The sequence below is a fragment of the Schistocerca serialis genome, chromosome 2 (assembly GCF_023864345.2).
Source record: "Schistocerca serialis cubense isolate TAMUIC-IGC-003099 chromosome 2, iqSchSeri2.2, whole genome shotgun sequence".
NCBI lineage: Eukaryota > Metazoa > Arthropoda > Insecta > Orthoptera > Acrididae > Schistocerca > Schistocerca serialis.
Genome location: NC_064639.1, coordinates 224,870,441 through 224,886,973, shown reverse-complemented (window position 1 = coordinate 224,886,973; position 16,533 = coordinate 224,870,441). Strand labels below are relative to the sequence as shown.

Genomic DNA, 16,533 nt, shown 5'->3' with positions numbered 1-16,533 from the left:
TAATAACGAGTGGTTTTTTTATTTATTGTTGAGTCTGGAATTACTGGTTTAAAATAAATGTGTATAACTATAAAGGGCAACCAATAGTAACTGACTGCGGCGCTGCCCACAATTGTAACCAAATCCTGCCTTCCCCTGACTACTAGACCTCAGACACATCACCCCAAACGAAACTCATGCTTAGCAAAAAATTATATGAGCAAGATGATAATGCAGAACACAGGAACAAAACAACAGTTTGTGAGAAATATTGTATTTATGCCCAAATAATAAATACAGATATATTTAATCCTCATTGTCATATACAAAACTGTCATATTGATGTAATATTTGTTAATGTTACATCTGTAAATTATTTTTGCCATTAATTCACTGCCATAATTGTTTCACACCAAATACCACTTTATAAAAAAATCACATAAAAATCTGTTTGTAAGAGATATCAGTCAGATTTTGATACAGCACTTATGGTCTACAGTAATAAAGAGTATCTTCTATCAAACTTAAAGAAGAATATTTGCACATTAACATATGAAACACTGGCAAATTTCCAATGACTAAAAACAGTGGGCACCAGGAGGGTGGAATCAAGAGATTAATAAGGCACTGAAGGGAAACAGACGTTTACAACAATCTTCTACAAGAGAACGTTTTAAAATGAAATAAATTACAAACAGAAAAGAAACGAGGCGAAAAGTATTCCGTCATACTCATCGGTAAAACTTAGTTCATTTATAAGTAACATGTAACATAGTCTACATGGTAGACAGGAATACGCATACGACAGATTGTAACACTGAAGTAAAGAGGAGAAAGACACAGTTGATTTATATGAAGAAGTATGAGACACTCTCAAAAAAATTGAAAATTTGGACCTGACGACATGCTAAATTGTGTATTGCTGTTACATCTTTTGAATGTTCTGGAATCAAAAAAATCCTCAAAAAATTGATTTCAGTCAAATTCGTGCCATTTGTTAAGAAGAGGAATAAATTGATTGTAAGAGTTGTATAAAAATACTGGAATCATAAAAAGTGCAGATGTCACCTTGGACGAAGGCTTAAACGGATTCTGCAAAGGTTGCTCATAATTTTATTATGTATTTAGTAAGCAACAAATAATCTAGAAGTGCTGGCATTATGATTTCAAAATGCACAGTGCTTTTTTTGATTACACAAAAGCGATCAGTAGTGTTTTAAAATAGAAACAGTGTGAAACACTTTCTGACAAAAGTTTTTCGTGCTATATCACACAAGGTACAAAACATATGTAGAATTAGATCCCATTTCAGTAGACAATAATACTGTTGAGGTTAACAAAACGATAAAAATCAACAACCACGCTACATCAGACTCCACTCTCTCTCCATTATTATTCTCTTTAGTCGTTGACAAAATGGTCTGAGAATGATAATCAGAGGTAACTACTTAGATTCAGCAACGTTCTCCAGAAGACTGTAAGTAGAAGGAAATAATTTATTTGAGGAGAACCGCGTTTTGATTTAGTATGTAGCATGCTGCTGACGTACTGCGTTGGAGAAACACAAATTAAATTCTACAAAACAATGTCTATACCAGCTCTGACACACATGGGAGAGACAAGGTGGCTAAAATGCACAGTTTAATTACACAACAAGCAGAAATAAAATCCTGTTAAGAGCTCCTTCGAGAGAGATGACACAAGAACTAATTTTTTTTGGAAAAGAACCAGAGATTCATGCTGTAATGTTACGGTAAGGTTAGGGTATAATATCCACTGACGATGACTCCTTTAGAGACAGAGTATACGCTCAAAAACGGGAAGACTGGGAAAGGAAACTGGCCATGCCTCTTCAGGGAACTATTGCCTTAAAGGATTTAGGGAAATCACTAAAACCCACCATCCTCCAAAATATAGTCTAGTGTCTTACCACTGCAACACATGGTTAGTAATGAATATCAGAATAAATAGTTCAAACATGTGACGAGAAAGGAACGAAGGAAGGAAGGTAGGTTAGGGTTTAATGTCTCGTCGATATCGAGGTCATTAGAGATCAATGAGAATCAATCAAAAATATGTACCAAAATTCCAGAATGAACTTCGACGCTACAGTGGAATAGAATATGTTTACCAAAATAAGCTGTACACTAAACTCCTTCAGACATATGCAGTGTGTGATGTTCCAAAAACAGGTGTAATTTTAAAATAAAGCCTACCAGGTGCCCCAACGCGTTAACATAATTGTGATGACGACAATTTCCCGTTATTCTTTGCTGAAAATGTCTCGTGAAGGTCTGACGTGTAGGAAAGTCTTAGCGAGCTTGGATGTATATCACAGATACGCTTTTCAGTAGCTGTGCATCAGCAGATCTACTCGGTTTTGAATTTCACTCTAAATTCGGAGAGGAACTGAACAAGTCGCCGAGTAGACAGGTACAGCAGGTAGGCTCCAATGGCGGTCACCAGAAGGACGAAAGCGATGACGTCCAGCAGTAGCCGCTGCCACCAGTGCAGATCGAGGGCGGCACTGCGCAAGTGCGGGGCCCCCTTGTGACGTATCACGTACTCCAGCCACCACACCGCGCGCTCTACAGAGTCCGCCTTGTGCTCGCGGAATATTGATGACAAAGTCCTCATGTTGTCCTTGTACCTATAGAAACAAAAGCACAAAGTCATACATTTTAGCGTACTGTTACTTGAGGAAAGGCAGAGACTGAGCAAGACAAAAGTCCAGCTAATCACACAAAATATCAAATATTCTATCATATTGCATTAAGTTTATGCAAAATCTATAGGTGTGATACAAATTACACTACTGCCCATTAAAATTGCTACACCAAGAAGAAATGCAAATGATAAACGGGTATTCATTGGACAAATATATTATACTACAACTGACATGTGATTACATTTTCACGCAATTTGGGTGCATAGATCCTGAGAAATCAGTACCCAGAACAATCACCTCTGGCCGTAATAACGGCCTTCATACGCCTGGGAATTGAGTCAAACAGAGCTTGGATGGCGTGTACAAGTACAACTGCCCATGCAGCTTCAACACGATACCACAGTCCATCAAGATTGGTGAATGGCGTATTGTGACGAGCCACTTGCTCGGTCACCATCGACCAGACGGTTTCAATTGATGAGAGATCTGGAGAATGTGCTGGCCAGGGCAGCAGTCGAACATTTTCTGTATCCAGAAAGGCCCGTACAGGTCCTGCAACATGCGGTCGTGCATTATCCTGCTGAAATGTAGGATTTCGCAGGGATCGAATGAAGGGTAGAGCCACGGGTCGTAACACATCTGAAATGTAACGTCCATTGTTCAAAGTGCCGTCATTGCGAGCAAGAGGTGAAAGACGTGTAACCAATGGCACCCCATACCATCACGCCGGGTGATACGCCAGTATGGCGATGACGAATACACGTTTCCAATGTGCGTTCACCGCGATGTCGCCAAACACGGAGGCGACCATCATGATGCTGTAAACAGAACCTGGATTCATCCGAAAAAATGACGTTTTGCCATTCGTGCACCCAGCTTCGTCGTTGAGTACACCTTGGCAGCCGCTCCTGTCTGTGATGCAGCGTCAACGGTAACCGCAGCCATGGTCTCCGAGTTGATGGTCCATGCTGCTGCAAACGTCGTCGAACTGTTCGTGCAGATGGTTGTTGTCTTGCAAACGTCCCCATCTGTTGATTCAGGGCTCGAGACGTGGCTGCACGATCCGTTACAGCCATGCGGATAAGATGCCTGTCATCTCGACTGCTAGTGATACGAAGCTGTTGGGATGCAGCACGGCGTTCCGTATTACACTCCCGAACCCACCGGTTCCATATTCTGCCAACAGTCATTGTATCTCGACCGACGCGAGCAGCAATGTCGCGATACGATAAACCGCAATCGCGATAGGCTACAATCCGACCTTTAGCGAAGTCGGAAACGTGATGGTACGCATTTCTCCTCCTTACACTAGGCATCAGAACAACGTTTCACCAGGCAATGCCGGTCAACTGCTCTTTGTGTATGAGAAATCGGTTGGAAACTTTCCTCATGTCAGCACGTTGTAGGTGTCGCCTCCGTCACCAGCTAATCATTTGCGTCTCACAGCATCGTCTTCCTGTTGGTTAAATTTTGCGTATGTAGCACGTCATCTTCGTGGTGTAGCAATTTTAATGGCCAGTAGTGTATGTAAATGAAGGCGAAAGGGGAGGATGGAAAGGATATAGAAGGAACTAATGACATCAGCTGCATCAGGACTTCATGCAGAATCAGCACGATGAGTGAAACTGTGTGCCGACTGGAACCCGAACCTGGGATTGCCTGCTTATTAGGTAGCTGCTTTTCTCGCTACTCTCCTCGGTTGACACACACTCCCAACTATCACCACCTATCCTCATATCCTCACCCCTCGTCCATGTCCTCCATGCTCGCTAATTTTAAATTCTCAAAAGAATAGATACAGCACTTTCATATAGCTGATTCTGCTCGATGGGTAATTAATCCACAACCTTCCAAGAGGATGCACTTTTGTGTTCAACCGCCAGTGGAACCTGAAATTAACAGTCATGGGGTCTCGGATGGGAACTGCGGATAGGCGACTCTGGATGGGAGTGTGGGTCAGTCAGGGAGTGTACCGAAATAGTCTGCACATTTGTGCTAAACACTGTGCTGTTAATGCGACTGCCTAGTATGCTGGGGAACCTGGGTTCGAATCCCAGTCTGTCATTCATCGTTGCATTAAGTTCCGATGCAGTTGATATCACTAATTCCCTTCTTTTTGTTTGCTTTCCCCACCCTCCACCTTCAATTACAGTACCAAGTATTCTGCTTTAGCAATAGTATTCACTTTGTGTAGGCAGACAAGTAGTGATAAAAGTCATGGGATAGCTATGTGCACATATACAGATGACGTTAGTATAGCGTACACAAGCTGTAAACGGACAATATATTGACAGAGCAGCCATTTGTACTCGGGTGATTCTGGTGAATATGTTTCTGACGTTATTATGGCACACGACGGGAATTAACAGACGTTGTATGCGGAACGATAGTTGGAGCTGGAAGCGTGGGACATTACGTTTTGGGAGTTGTTGTTGTTGTTGTGGTCTTCAGTCCTGAGACTGGTTTGATGCAGCTCTCCGTGCTACTCTATCCTGTGCAAGCTTCTTCATCTCCCAGTACCTACTGCAACCTACATCCTTCTGAATCTGCTTAGTGTATTGATCTCTTGGTCTCCCTCTACGATTTTTACCCTCCACGCTGCCCTCCAATGCTAAATTTGTGATCCCTTGATGCCTCAAAACATGTCCTACCAACCGATCCCTTCTTCTAGTCAAGTTGTGCCACAAACTTCTCTTCTCCCCAATCCTATTCAATACCTCCTCATTAGTTACGTGATCTACCCACCTTATCTTCAGCATTCTTCTGTAGCACCACATTTCGAAAGCTTCTATTCTCTTCTTGTCCAAACTGGTTATTGTCCATGTTTCACTTCCATACATGGCTACACTCCATACAAATACTTTCAGAAACGACTTCCTGACACTTAAATCTATACTCGATGTTAACAAATTTCTCTTCTTCAGAAACGATTTCCTTGCCATTGCCAGTCTACATTTTATATCCTCTCTACTTCGACCATCATCAGTTATTTTACTCCCTAAATAGCAAAACTCCTTTACTACTTTAAGTGTCTCATTTCCTAATCTAATCCCCTCAGCATCACCCGATTTATTTTGACTACATTCCATTATCCTCGTTTTGCTTTTGTTGATGTTCATCTTATATCCTCCTTTCAAGACACTGTCCATTCCGTTCAACTGCTCTTCCAAGTCCTTTGCTGTCTCTGACAGAATTACAATGTCATCGGCGAACCTCAAAGTTTTTACTTCTTCTCCATGAATTTTAATACCTACTCCGAATTTTTCTTTTGTTTCCTTTACTGCTTGCTCAATATACAGATTGAATAACATCGGGGAGAGGCTACAACCCTGTCTCACTCCTTTCCCAACCACTGTTTCCCTTTCATGCCCCTCGACTCTTATAACTGCCATCTGGTTTCTGTACAAATTGTAAATAGCCTTTCGCTCCCTGTATTTTACCCCTGCCACCTTCAGAATTTGAAAGAGAGTATTCCAGTTAACGTTGTCAAAAGCTTTCTCTAAGTCTACAAATGCTAGAAACGTAGGTTTGCCTTTTCTTAATCTTTCTTCTAATATAAGTCGTAAGGTTAGTGTTGCCTCACGTGTTCCAACATTTCTACGGAATCCAAACTGGTCGTCCCCGAGGTCCGCTTCTACCAGTTTTTCCATTCGTCTATAAAGAATTCGCATTAGTATTTTGCAGTCGTGAGTTATTAAACTGATAGTTCGGTAATTTTCACATCTGTCAACACCTGCTTTCTTTGGTATTGGAATTATTATATTCTTCTTGAAGTCTGTGGGTATTTCGCCTGTCTCATACATCTTGCTCACCAGATGGTAGAGTTTTGTCATGACTGGCTCTCCCAAGGCCATCAGTAGTTCTAATGGAATGTTGTCTACTCCCGGGGCCTTGTTCCGACTCAGGTCTTTCAGTGCTCTGTCAAACTCTTCACGCAGTATCTTATCTCCCATTTCATCTTCATCTACATCCTCTTCCATTTCCATAATATTGTCCTCAAGTACATCGCCCTTGTTAGGGAATTCAATATTCCGCGATCCATAGTGTCAAGGGTGTGCCGACAATATGAGATTTAATGCATTACCTCTCAACAAGGACAACGCAGTGGCCGACGACCTTCACGTATCGACCGAGCGCAGCGGCGTTTGCGTAGAGTTGTCGCGGCTAACAGACAATAACCACTTCGTGAAATAACCGCAGAAATCAATGTGGCACATACGAGTAGTGTATCCTTTAGGTCAGTGCGGTGAAATATGGCTTTTGGCAGCAGACGACCGACTCGAGCACCTTTGCTAACAGCACTACATCGCCAGCAGCTCCTCTCCTGGGCTCGTGACGATATGATTGGGTGCTAGATGACTGGAAAATCGTGATCTGGTCAGACGGGTCCCAATCTCAATTGGTAAGAGCTGATGGTAGGGTTCGGGTATGGCGCATACCACACGAAACCACGGACCCAAGTTGTCAAAAAGGCAATGTGCAAGCTGGTGGTGGCTCCAAAATGGTGTAGGCTGTGTTTGTGTGGAATGGGCTGGGTCCTCTGGTCCATCTGAAGCGATCATTGGCTGGAAATGGCTGTGTTCAGCTACTTGGAGGCCAAAGCACGATCTAATTTTTTAATGACAGTATGCCAGTCACCGGACCACAATCGTTCGTAACTGATTTGAAGACCATTGTGGTCAGTTCAAGCAAATGATTTGGCCACCCAGATCACCCGACATGAAACCAGTCGAACATTTATGGGACATTATCGATAGTCAGTTCGTGCACAAAATCCTGCACCAGCAACACTTCCGCAATCACAGATGGCTGCAGTGGAAGTATGGCTCAGTATTTGTTCACGGTACCCGCAACAACTTGTTCAGTCAATAACACGTCGAGTTACTACACCGGGTAAAGGAGGTCCGGCAGAATGTTAGGTGATATCCCGTGTCTTTTGTCACCTCAGTGTGTATCTTAGTAGCTGAAACGCTCAATTATAGAGGGTTGGTTAAGGTGCAACGGCCTTGCCGCAGTGGATACACCGGTCCCTGAGAGATCACCGAAGTTAAGTGCCTTTGGGCGTGGCCGGCACTTGGATGGGTGACCACCCAGGCCGCCATGTGCTGTTGTCATTTTTCGGGATGCACTCAGCCTCATATTGTCAATTGAGGAGCTACACGACCAAATAGTAGTGGCTCCGGTCAAAGAAAACTATCATAACGACCGGGAGAGCGGTGTGGACCACACGCCCCTCCTATCTGCATCCCTAATGAGGAAGACACGGCGGTCGGATGGTCCCGATGGGCCACTTGTGGCCTGAAGACGGATTGTCGGTTGTCAAGGTAATGTAGCAAAATCACGTAAATTATGGCTTACTTGGAATCTTGCAGGGCAGTTCGTATGTCTCTCAGCAAGGTGTCCTTGGTGACGTCACTGTACTCCAGCCGTACGCCTATCCCCGCTTGCTGTATCTTGGCAGCGTTGTGCGCCTGGTCGGAGAAGAACGGGATGACGAGCAGCGGCACGGCGTGGTACGTGGCTTCGTTCAGACTTTGCAGGCCGCCTTGCATGATGAAAAGCCGCACGTTTGGATGGGCTGTAATAACAAAACAACAAAAACGTTACCAAAACATATTGCTTCAAATTCATCTCGTTTGTATTTGGTCACAGAAGACTCTGGCATTGTTCCCCTGGAAACGGGTGTAAGCTGCGCTGATTTTTAACTGTTTGATTAGTTTTTCTCGTGTTGCTGGTGATTGTATCACAATGTCCAAACAGTGTCATAGTATATCCCGAAATTATTCCACTGCTTAATTTGATAATATCGAAAGCCGTCAGTTCGTTGACAAATACTGAAGAATGTACCATCCTACTATTCGATATATAGGTCGTTTAAAACGGGAGCAGGATTATACAGTTATTTTATGTTGATGTTAACACTCCTGGAGACGAAGAAAAATTTGAATTTCGCTGCACCCAAAGACGATTCTTAGGCACTTTATCTTGGTGGGTTGCTACTTTTTCGTGGTCCTTTTTCTGTTTTGTTTATTCCTTTAACCTTTTCCAGTATCTTCGTGGAATTTTAACATATGTGTCTAAGTAATGAACACTTTATAGTACCAGTAATTGCAAAATTACAAGATATGAGAAAAACAAATTCAGATATACATGGAATACACTTTATATTTTTAATATGTGACGAACATTACGCACAATGGTAAACCATCGCGCTTGACCGTACGCTTGTGAGAACTATGCTTCATTTAATAATAACTAACCAGAATGAAATTTTCACTCTGAAGCAGAGTGTGCGGTGATATGAAACTTCCTGGCAGATTAAAACTGTATGCCGGATCGAGACTCAAACTCGGGACCGTCGCCTTTCGCGTGCAAGTGCTCTACCATCTGAGCTAGCGAAGCATTGCTCACGACTCGTCCTCACAGCTTCAATTCCACCAGTACCTCGTCTCCTACTTTCCAAACATCACGGAAGCTCTCCTGCAACTTTTAGAACTAGCACTCCTGGAAGAAAGGATATTGCGGAGACATGGCTTAGCCACAGCCTGGGGGATGTTTCCAGAATGAAATTTTCACTCTGCTGTGGAGTGTGCACTGATGTGAAACTTCCTCGCAGGTTAAAACTGTGCCCCATGTCACCGCAATATCCTTTTTTCCAAGAGTGCTAGTTCTGCAAGGTTGCAGGAGAGCTTCGGTGAAGTTTGAAAGGTAGGAGACGAGATACTGGCGGAATTGAAGCTGTGATGGCGAGTCGAGAATCGTGCTTGGGTAGCTGAGATGGTAGAACACTTGCCTGCGAAAGGCGAATGTCCCGAGTTTGAGTCTAGGTCTGGCACACAGTTTTAACCTTCCAGGAAGTTTCAATAATTAACCACTCTAATAAACCCAGAAAAAGTTTCAAGAAGCCAAGATCGCTATTAATGTATTTATTTCGATAGCCAGTTTATATATACTGCGTTACCAACACTTGATCATGCGATCTTGTCAAGTGTACAGTTACATGTGTAGCCACTTTAATAGGCGACGCGCCGAATGCTCGAATTACTTGTTCGTTTGCAACCTCAGTTGCGGTCTGTTCACTTTTCAACCGTTATTTGTGCAATTTTGTCAACAGCCACCAGTATTCAGCAATAGACGAAACACTAAAAAGAATGAGCCATTTTTTTTAACTACGTATCTTCGTCGTATTTTCTTACACATTTTCATTCATTCGCCAAGACTGAGAACAGTATCGATTACTGAGGTTTCTGACAGTTATGCAATTTTAATTTGTTCTGACTGTCCGCACAGCTGTCCCTCCCTTTCCGCAGCACAATACGGTGCAGAACGGTCGTCACCATTAGGCAGGAAGTTAATTTGGCTATGGTATAGACTGCTCTCATTGGTAACGACAGATAGCTTGGTACATAGGTGCGAAATTTGTACGCTCAGTGCATAAATACTACGAGGGATGTTCAATAATGAGTGGCACTCATTTCCTAGAAACTAAGTTTCAAAAGTTTTTAAATTCATATCAAGCAGTAAAGGAAACAAAAGAAAAATTTGGAGTAGGTATTAAAATCCAGGAACAAGAAATAAAAACTTTGAGGTTCGCCGATAACATTGTAATTCTGTCAGAGACAGCAAAGGACTTGGAAGAGCAGTTGAACGGAATGGACAGTGTCTTGAAAGGAGGATATAAGATGAACATCAACAAAAGCAAAACGAGGATAATGGAATGTAGTCAAATCAAGTTGGGTGATGCTGAGGGAATTAGATTAGGAAATGAGACACTTAAAGTAGTAAAGGAGTTTTGCTATTTGGGGAGCAAAATAACTGATGATGGTTGAAGAAGAGAGGATATAAAATGTAGACTGGCAATGGCAAGGAAAGCGTTTCTGAAGAAGAGAAATTTGTTAACATCGATTATAGATGTGTCAGGAAGTCGTTTCTGAAAGTATTTGTATGTAGTGTAGCCATGTATGGAGGTGAAACATGGACAATAAATAGTTTGGACAAGAAGAGAATAGAAGCTTTTGAAATGTGGTGCTACAGAAGAACGTTGAAGATTAGGTGGGTAGATCGCGTAACTAATGAGGAGGTATTGAATAGGACTGGGGAGATGAGAAGTTTGTGGCACAACTTGACTAGAAGAAGGGATCGGTTGGTAGGACATGTCCTGAGGCATCAAGGGATCACATATTTAGCATTGGAGGGCAATGTGGAGGGTAAAAATCGTAGAGGGAGACCAAGAGATGAATACACTAAGCAGATTCAGAAGGATGTAGGTTGCAGTAGGTACTGGGAGATGAAGGAGCTAGCACCGGATAGAATAGCATGGAGATCTGCATCAAACCAGTCTCAGGACTGAAGACCACAACAACAACAACTTTTCTTATCCTTAGTATACTCCCCGGCTGTTTTTTGTTATGCACTTCGAACGTGTCTCTAAAGTTTTCACTGCCAGGATTCCATAATCAAAACAACGACCGTTAAGACCCTTTTAGTAGCGGCGTAGGGAAGGATGTCGCACGGTGTCAGTTCTGTATTGTAAGGTGGATGTGGTATCACGGAAATACCTTTTCCTGGTTTCGGCAAGGAGAGGCCTCGCACTATCCCGACGAAGCTTCCATCGCCCGACAAGTTCTTACGTCTTCTCTGGAATCTGATCCTTTTATCAGTTGGTTCAAGACCTGTCTGTATATGCTGCAGTGGATGCACACTCTGACTTCCTGTAAATGTGCTTTTTTCTGGGCTGGTTGTTCATAGTGGACCCATTTAGTGTTACTTTGTTCATTTCTTGGTTACAACAGTACACCCACATTTCTTCTACAGTGATGCTGTTTTGCCACAACGCACCTTCCTGATCTTCAGCACACATTCAAAACTGCACAGCCACTTCAGTTCAGTGTCGCAACTCAACTATAAGAGCAGGAGGAATGACGAAGTGGTCTCAGAATAGAGAGTATACAGAAAAGGGAGCAAAAGGGAGCCGTATTCAAACCGGGTAAAAGTGAAACGATAGCTGCTTACTACTACGGTTAGAAATTGACATTTTTACGAAACGGAACTAATCTAACCGACTAAATGCAAAATTTTACGAAAGGAGACGCTAATGAAACAAGTTGTGACAAATGTTTAGTGAAAACCTGATCGCAACTTCTTTATTGATTACTAGTTTCAACTCATTGTCGAGTCATCTTCAGATCAATAAAAAAGACTACTTAACCCTTAACGTCCCAGTGCAGTCTCACAGACCCCTAACGTTCATTGTTACTTTGTTGCAAATGCCCGCCGGACGGGGTGGCCGAGCGGTTCTAGGCGCTACAGTCTGGAACCGCGCGACCGCTACGGTCGCAGGTTCGAATCCTGCCTCGGGCATGGATGTGTGTGATGTCCTTAGGTTAAGTAGGTCTATGTTCTAGGGGACTGATGACCACAGATGTTAAGTCCCATGGTGGTCAGCCATTTGAACCATGTTGCTAATGCCCAGAGAGGGGATAGAAGATTACAGTGTTGTCTGGTTGTTCTTTCCGAAGCACTGTGGTTCTACCCTGCTAACAGTCTGTGAGAGCAGACCGCACATGGGACTTTGCGTTATGGATTCCATAGCCAGGTCTTCGTTTACTGTTGATGTTATGGACCTTACCTTTGAAGACACTGTTTTAAAATCATCTGAGGACGGGGGTAGAAAACTTTCACTGTCAGTATTTGGCTGGCAAGGGTCGGAAATGTGGTGACATAAAGCTTCTGATCACTAGTCTTTGGGACAATGTCCTGCATTGAATTCCAAGTCTCTCTGTGATGTCTCATGAAATGAGGGCATGTAACACTGCTGATGGTGATCATTGCGTCGGAGGGGGGCGCCAAACCCCGCTTCCCCCTAGGTGCTGTTTCGGAGGAGTAGACCTGCGTTCTGGGACCGCCTTTCACCCTCTCCCTTGCCGTCATCCACAGCTGTACAAACCCGACACTTACAGTGTAAAAGCACTCACTCCAGTTTCCCAAGCGACACAGATACACACTTGACATTAAATAATGGGTTGGATGAAGGGAATAGCAGAATACCTCCACTGGGATCTTCCTTAGGATGGCGACCTTAGGATGGAGTGGCCTGCCTATTCCCCGGACAGGGACCCTATCGAACACGTGTAGGATCGGTTGAAACGAACTAGTTTTGGAAGTCCACTACGACCACGTACTGTGCACGACTTAACGCATAGTCGCTATTAAACAGAAAGCCAATTTGGACCACGGCTGGCTTGATGATCCCATGGATGGGATACCAAAACGGATTCAAACCTGCATACGACCAAGGGGACGTTCCACCACGTACTGACGTTTTAAGGGGAACTATAAAACAAACCACGTCGATCTTACCTTTATATACAGGGTGTAAAAAAAGGTACGGCCAAACTTTCAGGAAACATTCCTCACACACAAAGAAAGAAAATATGTTATGTGGACACGTGTCCGGAAACGCTTACTTTCCATTTTAGAGCTCATTTTATTACTTCTCTTCAAATCACATTAATCATGGAATGGAAACACACAGCAACAGAACGTACCAGCGTGACTTCAAACACTTTGTTACAGGAAATGTTCGAAATGTCCTCCGTTAGCGAAGATACATGCATCCACCCTCCGTCGCATGGAATCCCTGATGCGCTGATGCAGCCCTGGAGAATGGCGTATTGTATCACAGCTCGTCCACAATACGAGCACGTAGAGTCCCTACATTTGGTACCGGTGTTGCGTAGACAAGAGCTTTCAAACGCCCCCATAAATGAAAGTCAAGAGGGTTGAGGTCAGGTGAGCGTGGAGGCCATGGAATTGGTCTGCCTCTACCAATCCATCGGTCACCGAATCTGTTGATGAGAAGCGTACGAACACTTCGACTGAAATGTGCAGGAGCTCCATCGTGCATGAACCACATGTTGTGTCGTACTTGTAAAGGCACATGTTCTAGCAGCACAGGTAGAGTATCCCGTATGAAATCATGGCGGTGATTCGAGGAAGTACAGTACATACTGACGAAACTAAAATGAGCTCTAACATGGAAAGTAAGCGTTTCCGGACACATGTCCACATAACATATTTTCTTTATTTGTGTGTGAGGAATGTTTCCTGAAAGTCTGGCCGTACCTTTTTGTAACACCCTGTATACTGATAGTGTGTGTGTGTGTGTGTGTGTGATCTGGAAACATTGCTATGAATTTATATGCATGCCTCCAACCCAGTTTTTATTTTCTGTGCCATGAACTTCGAAATAAAGGGTGATGCAGAACTTTTTTTGATGTGTATATAAGTTAAAAAGTCTGGGTAGTGCAGTAACAGAAGTAGAATCAGCGAGTAAAGCTACGTGCCTAGGATGTCCTGCTGCGGCAGCCACTTGCTGACCATGAGGTTGTCTGGCTGGCCAGGCAGGGAGTCGTTCTCCCACTTCCAGAGGACCCTCTGGGGCAGCTCCCGGAATGCTTCGATGAACGCCTGTCGCTTCCAGTCTGGCATCGCGTTGCTGCGCACGTTGGAGCCCAGGCTGAAGTAGATCACTCCGTCTTCCGCCTCGTCCAGGAACTTCTTGATGTCCTGAGGACAGTACAATTACATACAAACTACTCTGGGGCGCATATACGCTATTTTATGCAACTGTCACGAGACCAATAAGGGGAAGGCCTCAGACACGGCCAGCCGATTCGGCTTATATTTTTAAGGTCGTTTTTGCACAGCCTAAAATGAAACACTGAGGTATTTTGGCTCAACATGCTTTTCCCCCTCCCCCTCCCCCATTTTCGAGAAAATCACCGCTAAAATTCGCGACGCGCAGTCTAATCAGTATTGACAACGTGGACAGATAATTCAGAACTGAGCACTTTCCATCATTAGATATGGGATCCGCAAACTCATTTTTTCCTATCAATCGAGGACAGAAACGTTTCTGACTGCCACTTATGTAACCAAAGTTAAGAGCTATTTTACGAAAGCTCCGCTGGTGTAGCGAACAAGGCGTCTGCCTATTGGAGCCGAAAACCTGTATTCCCTGCTAGTTTCATTCCACAAGTTTTTTTTATTTTTTCCGTTTAGAAACTGGTAGGTATAGGAGGATTAATAAGGTAACTAAATCATTAGGAAATAATAAGATAGTCAAATAAATTTCTCAAACAATTTGATAAGTAAAGAATTAAAATTTTAAACGTCATTTATATGAAACGGTTCCGAATAAGAGTGCTTCGAAGACGAGCATTCGACACAATTTATCGCATGAGGGTGAAAAACAAACCTTATCGCACTTGGTAGTATATGTAAAAATGGTTCAAATGGCTCTGAGCACTATGGGACTCAACTGCTGAGCTCATTAGTCCCCTAGAACTTAGAACTAGTTAAACCTAACTAACCTAAGGACATCACAAACATCCATGCCCGAGGCAGGATTCGAACCTGCGACCGTAGTGCTTCCAGACTGCAGCGCCTTTAACCGCACAGCCACTTCGGCCGGCGGTAGTATATGTAAAACAACGCTTCGTACTCAGCGCAGTATTCCATCACAGCGCCTAGAAAATTATTGCCTGAAGTTCTCCTGTGCTTGTAATGCACATATGGTTAATTTGGTTCTCTGTGTATATAAGAGATCAATCGTTTACCCGACTCATTAAAAAATGTTGGCGTCACTTTCTCCAGATCTGGTAAATTGACAAAATAAATTTACAAAACATACCTTGAGAACATTTTAAAATCATTCGTCGCTGATAACAATATTGGATTCCTGAGGTGAACAAACTAATACTGTCATGTATGACAGCATCTTTGTAAATAGCGAGGGTCAGCCGATTTGCACGGGGGAAGTAATACCACCAAACTACACACATGTGTGCCACCCGTGTGGTTTTTACTTTCATCGCCAGATTAAACACATTATTTCGAAGCTTCAAACTCGTAATCTGCTTCTGTAAACCAAGCGGGAATCGTACAACAGCACGGATGCAATACTGATTCACAGCATAATTCATAATGAACTTTCAGCACCGACTTTTCAGACAATGTTATCGTATGTGTGGTATGCATCAACATTAATTCCCTGAAACAGATATTTTAAAATCTAAACCAAGTCTGTTTGCCGCCGTTCTTCGAAAGTAACGCTTTAACAGCGCGAAGATTGCATTAATTAGATGTTGTTGTTGTCGCGAATATATTTGCTTCGAATGTTGGTCTGACAAATGCTACCCGTGCTGGTGTTCGAAAGAAACAAAGAGAGTGTGTGAAACAGTCGTTGTAAAGCGAAAGGCATTTAATTTTTAATTCTTTATTAGTCAAAGTCCTGTGAGAAAATGTTTTATTACCTTGTTACTATTTCTTATTGCCTTACTTACCTTATTAATCCTCCTATTCCTAATAATTTCGAACAAAAAAATGCAAGTAAAAAAAATGAACGCTCTCGGCAATTGAGCAAAAATTCTGTGCTCCTCAGCCAAATGCATGGTTGGTAAGCCACGCTCCTTTCGTTGCGGTATGGGTGCATACAGTGAGGTGACAAAAATCATAGGACACTACCTAATATCGTATTAGAACTCCTCTTGCCTGGGGTAATGCAGATACTCGTCGTGGCATGGATTCAACAAATTGTGGGAAGTCCCATGCAGAAATACTGTGCCACGCTGCGTTTATAGCTATCTCATAATTGCATACGTCTGCCGGTGCAGGATTTTGTGTACGAGCTGACCTCTCGATTATGTCCCATAAATGTTCAACAGGTTTCATGTCGGGTTATCTGGGTGGCCAAATTGATTCGCTCGAATTGTTGAGAATGGTCTTCAAACCAACCGCGAACAATTGTGGCCTGGTGACATGGCGCACTGTTACAAAAATGATTGGCCTGCAAATGATATCCAAGTAGCTATTGATCGGTTCAG

The 16,533-nt window shown here is 43.1% G+C and overlaps 1 protein-coding gene across 1 annotated transcript in view; it reads right to left on the bottom strand.

The window, feature by feature from the left end:
- Positions 1-237: 237 nt before the first annotated feature.
- LOC126456971 (UDP-glucosyltransferase 2-like) overlaps positions 238-16,533 on the bottom strand; it is a 35,561-nt gene continuing 19,265 nt past the window's right edge. Inside the window, exons 5-7 of the mRNA XM_050092915.1 lie at positions 13,993-14,215; positions 8,006-8,225; positions 238-2,629 (exon numbers count right to left, since the gene is read on the bottom strand). Coding sequence (XP_049948872.1) covers positions 2,350-2,629; positions 8,006-8,225; positions 13,993-14,215 — 723 coding nt within the window. The 3' untranslated portion in view covers positions 238-2,349. The remainder of the gene's footprint in view (positions 2,630-8,005; positions 8,226-13,992; positions 14,216-16,533) is intronic.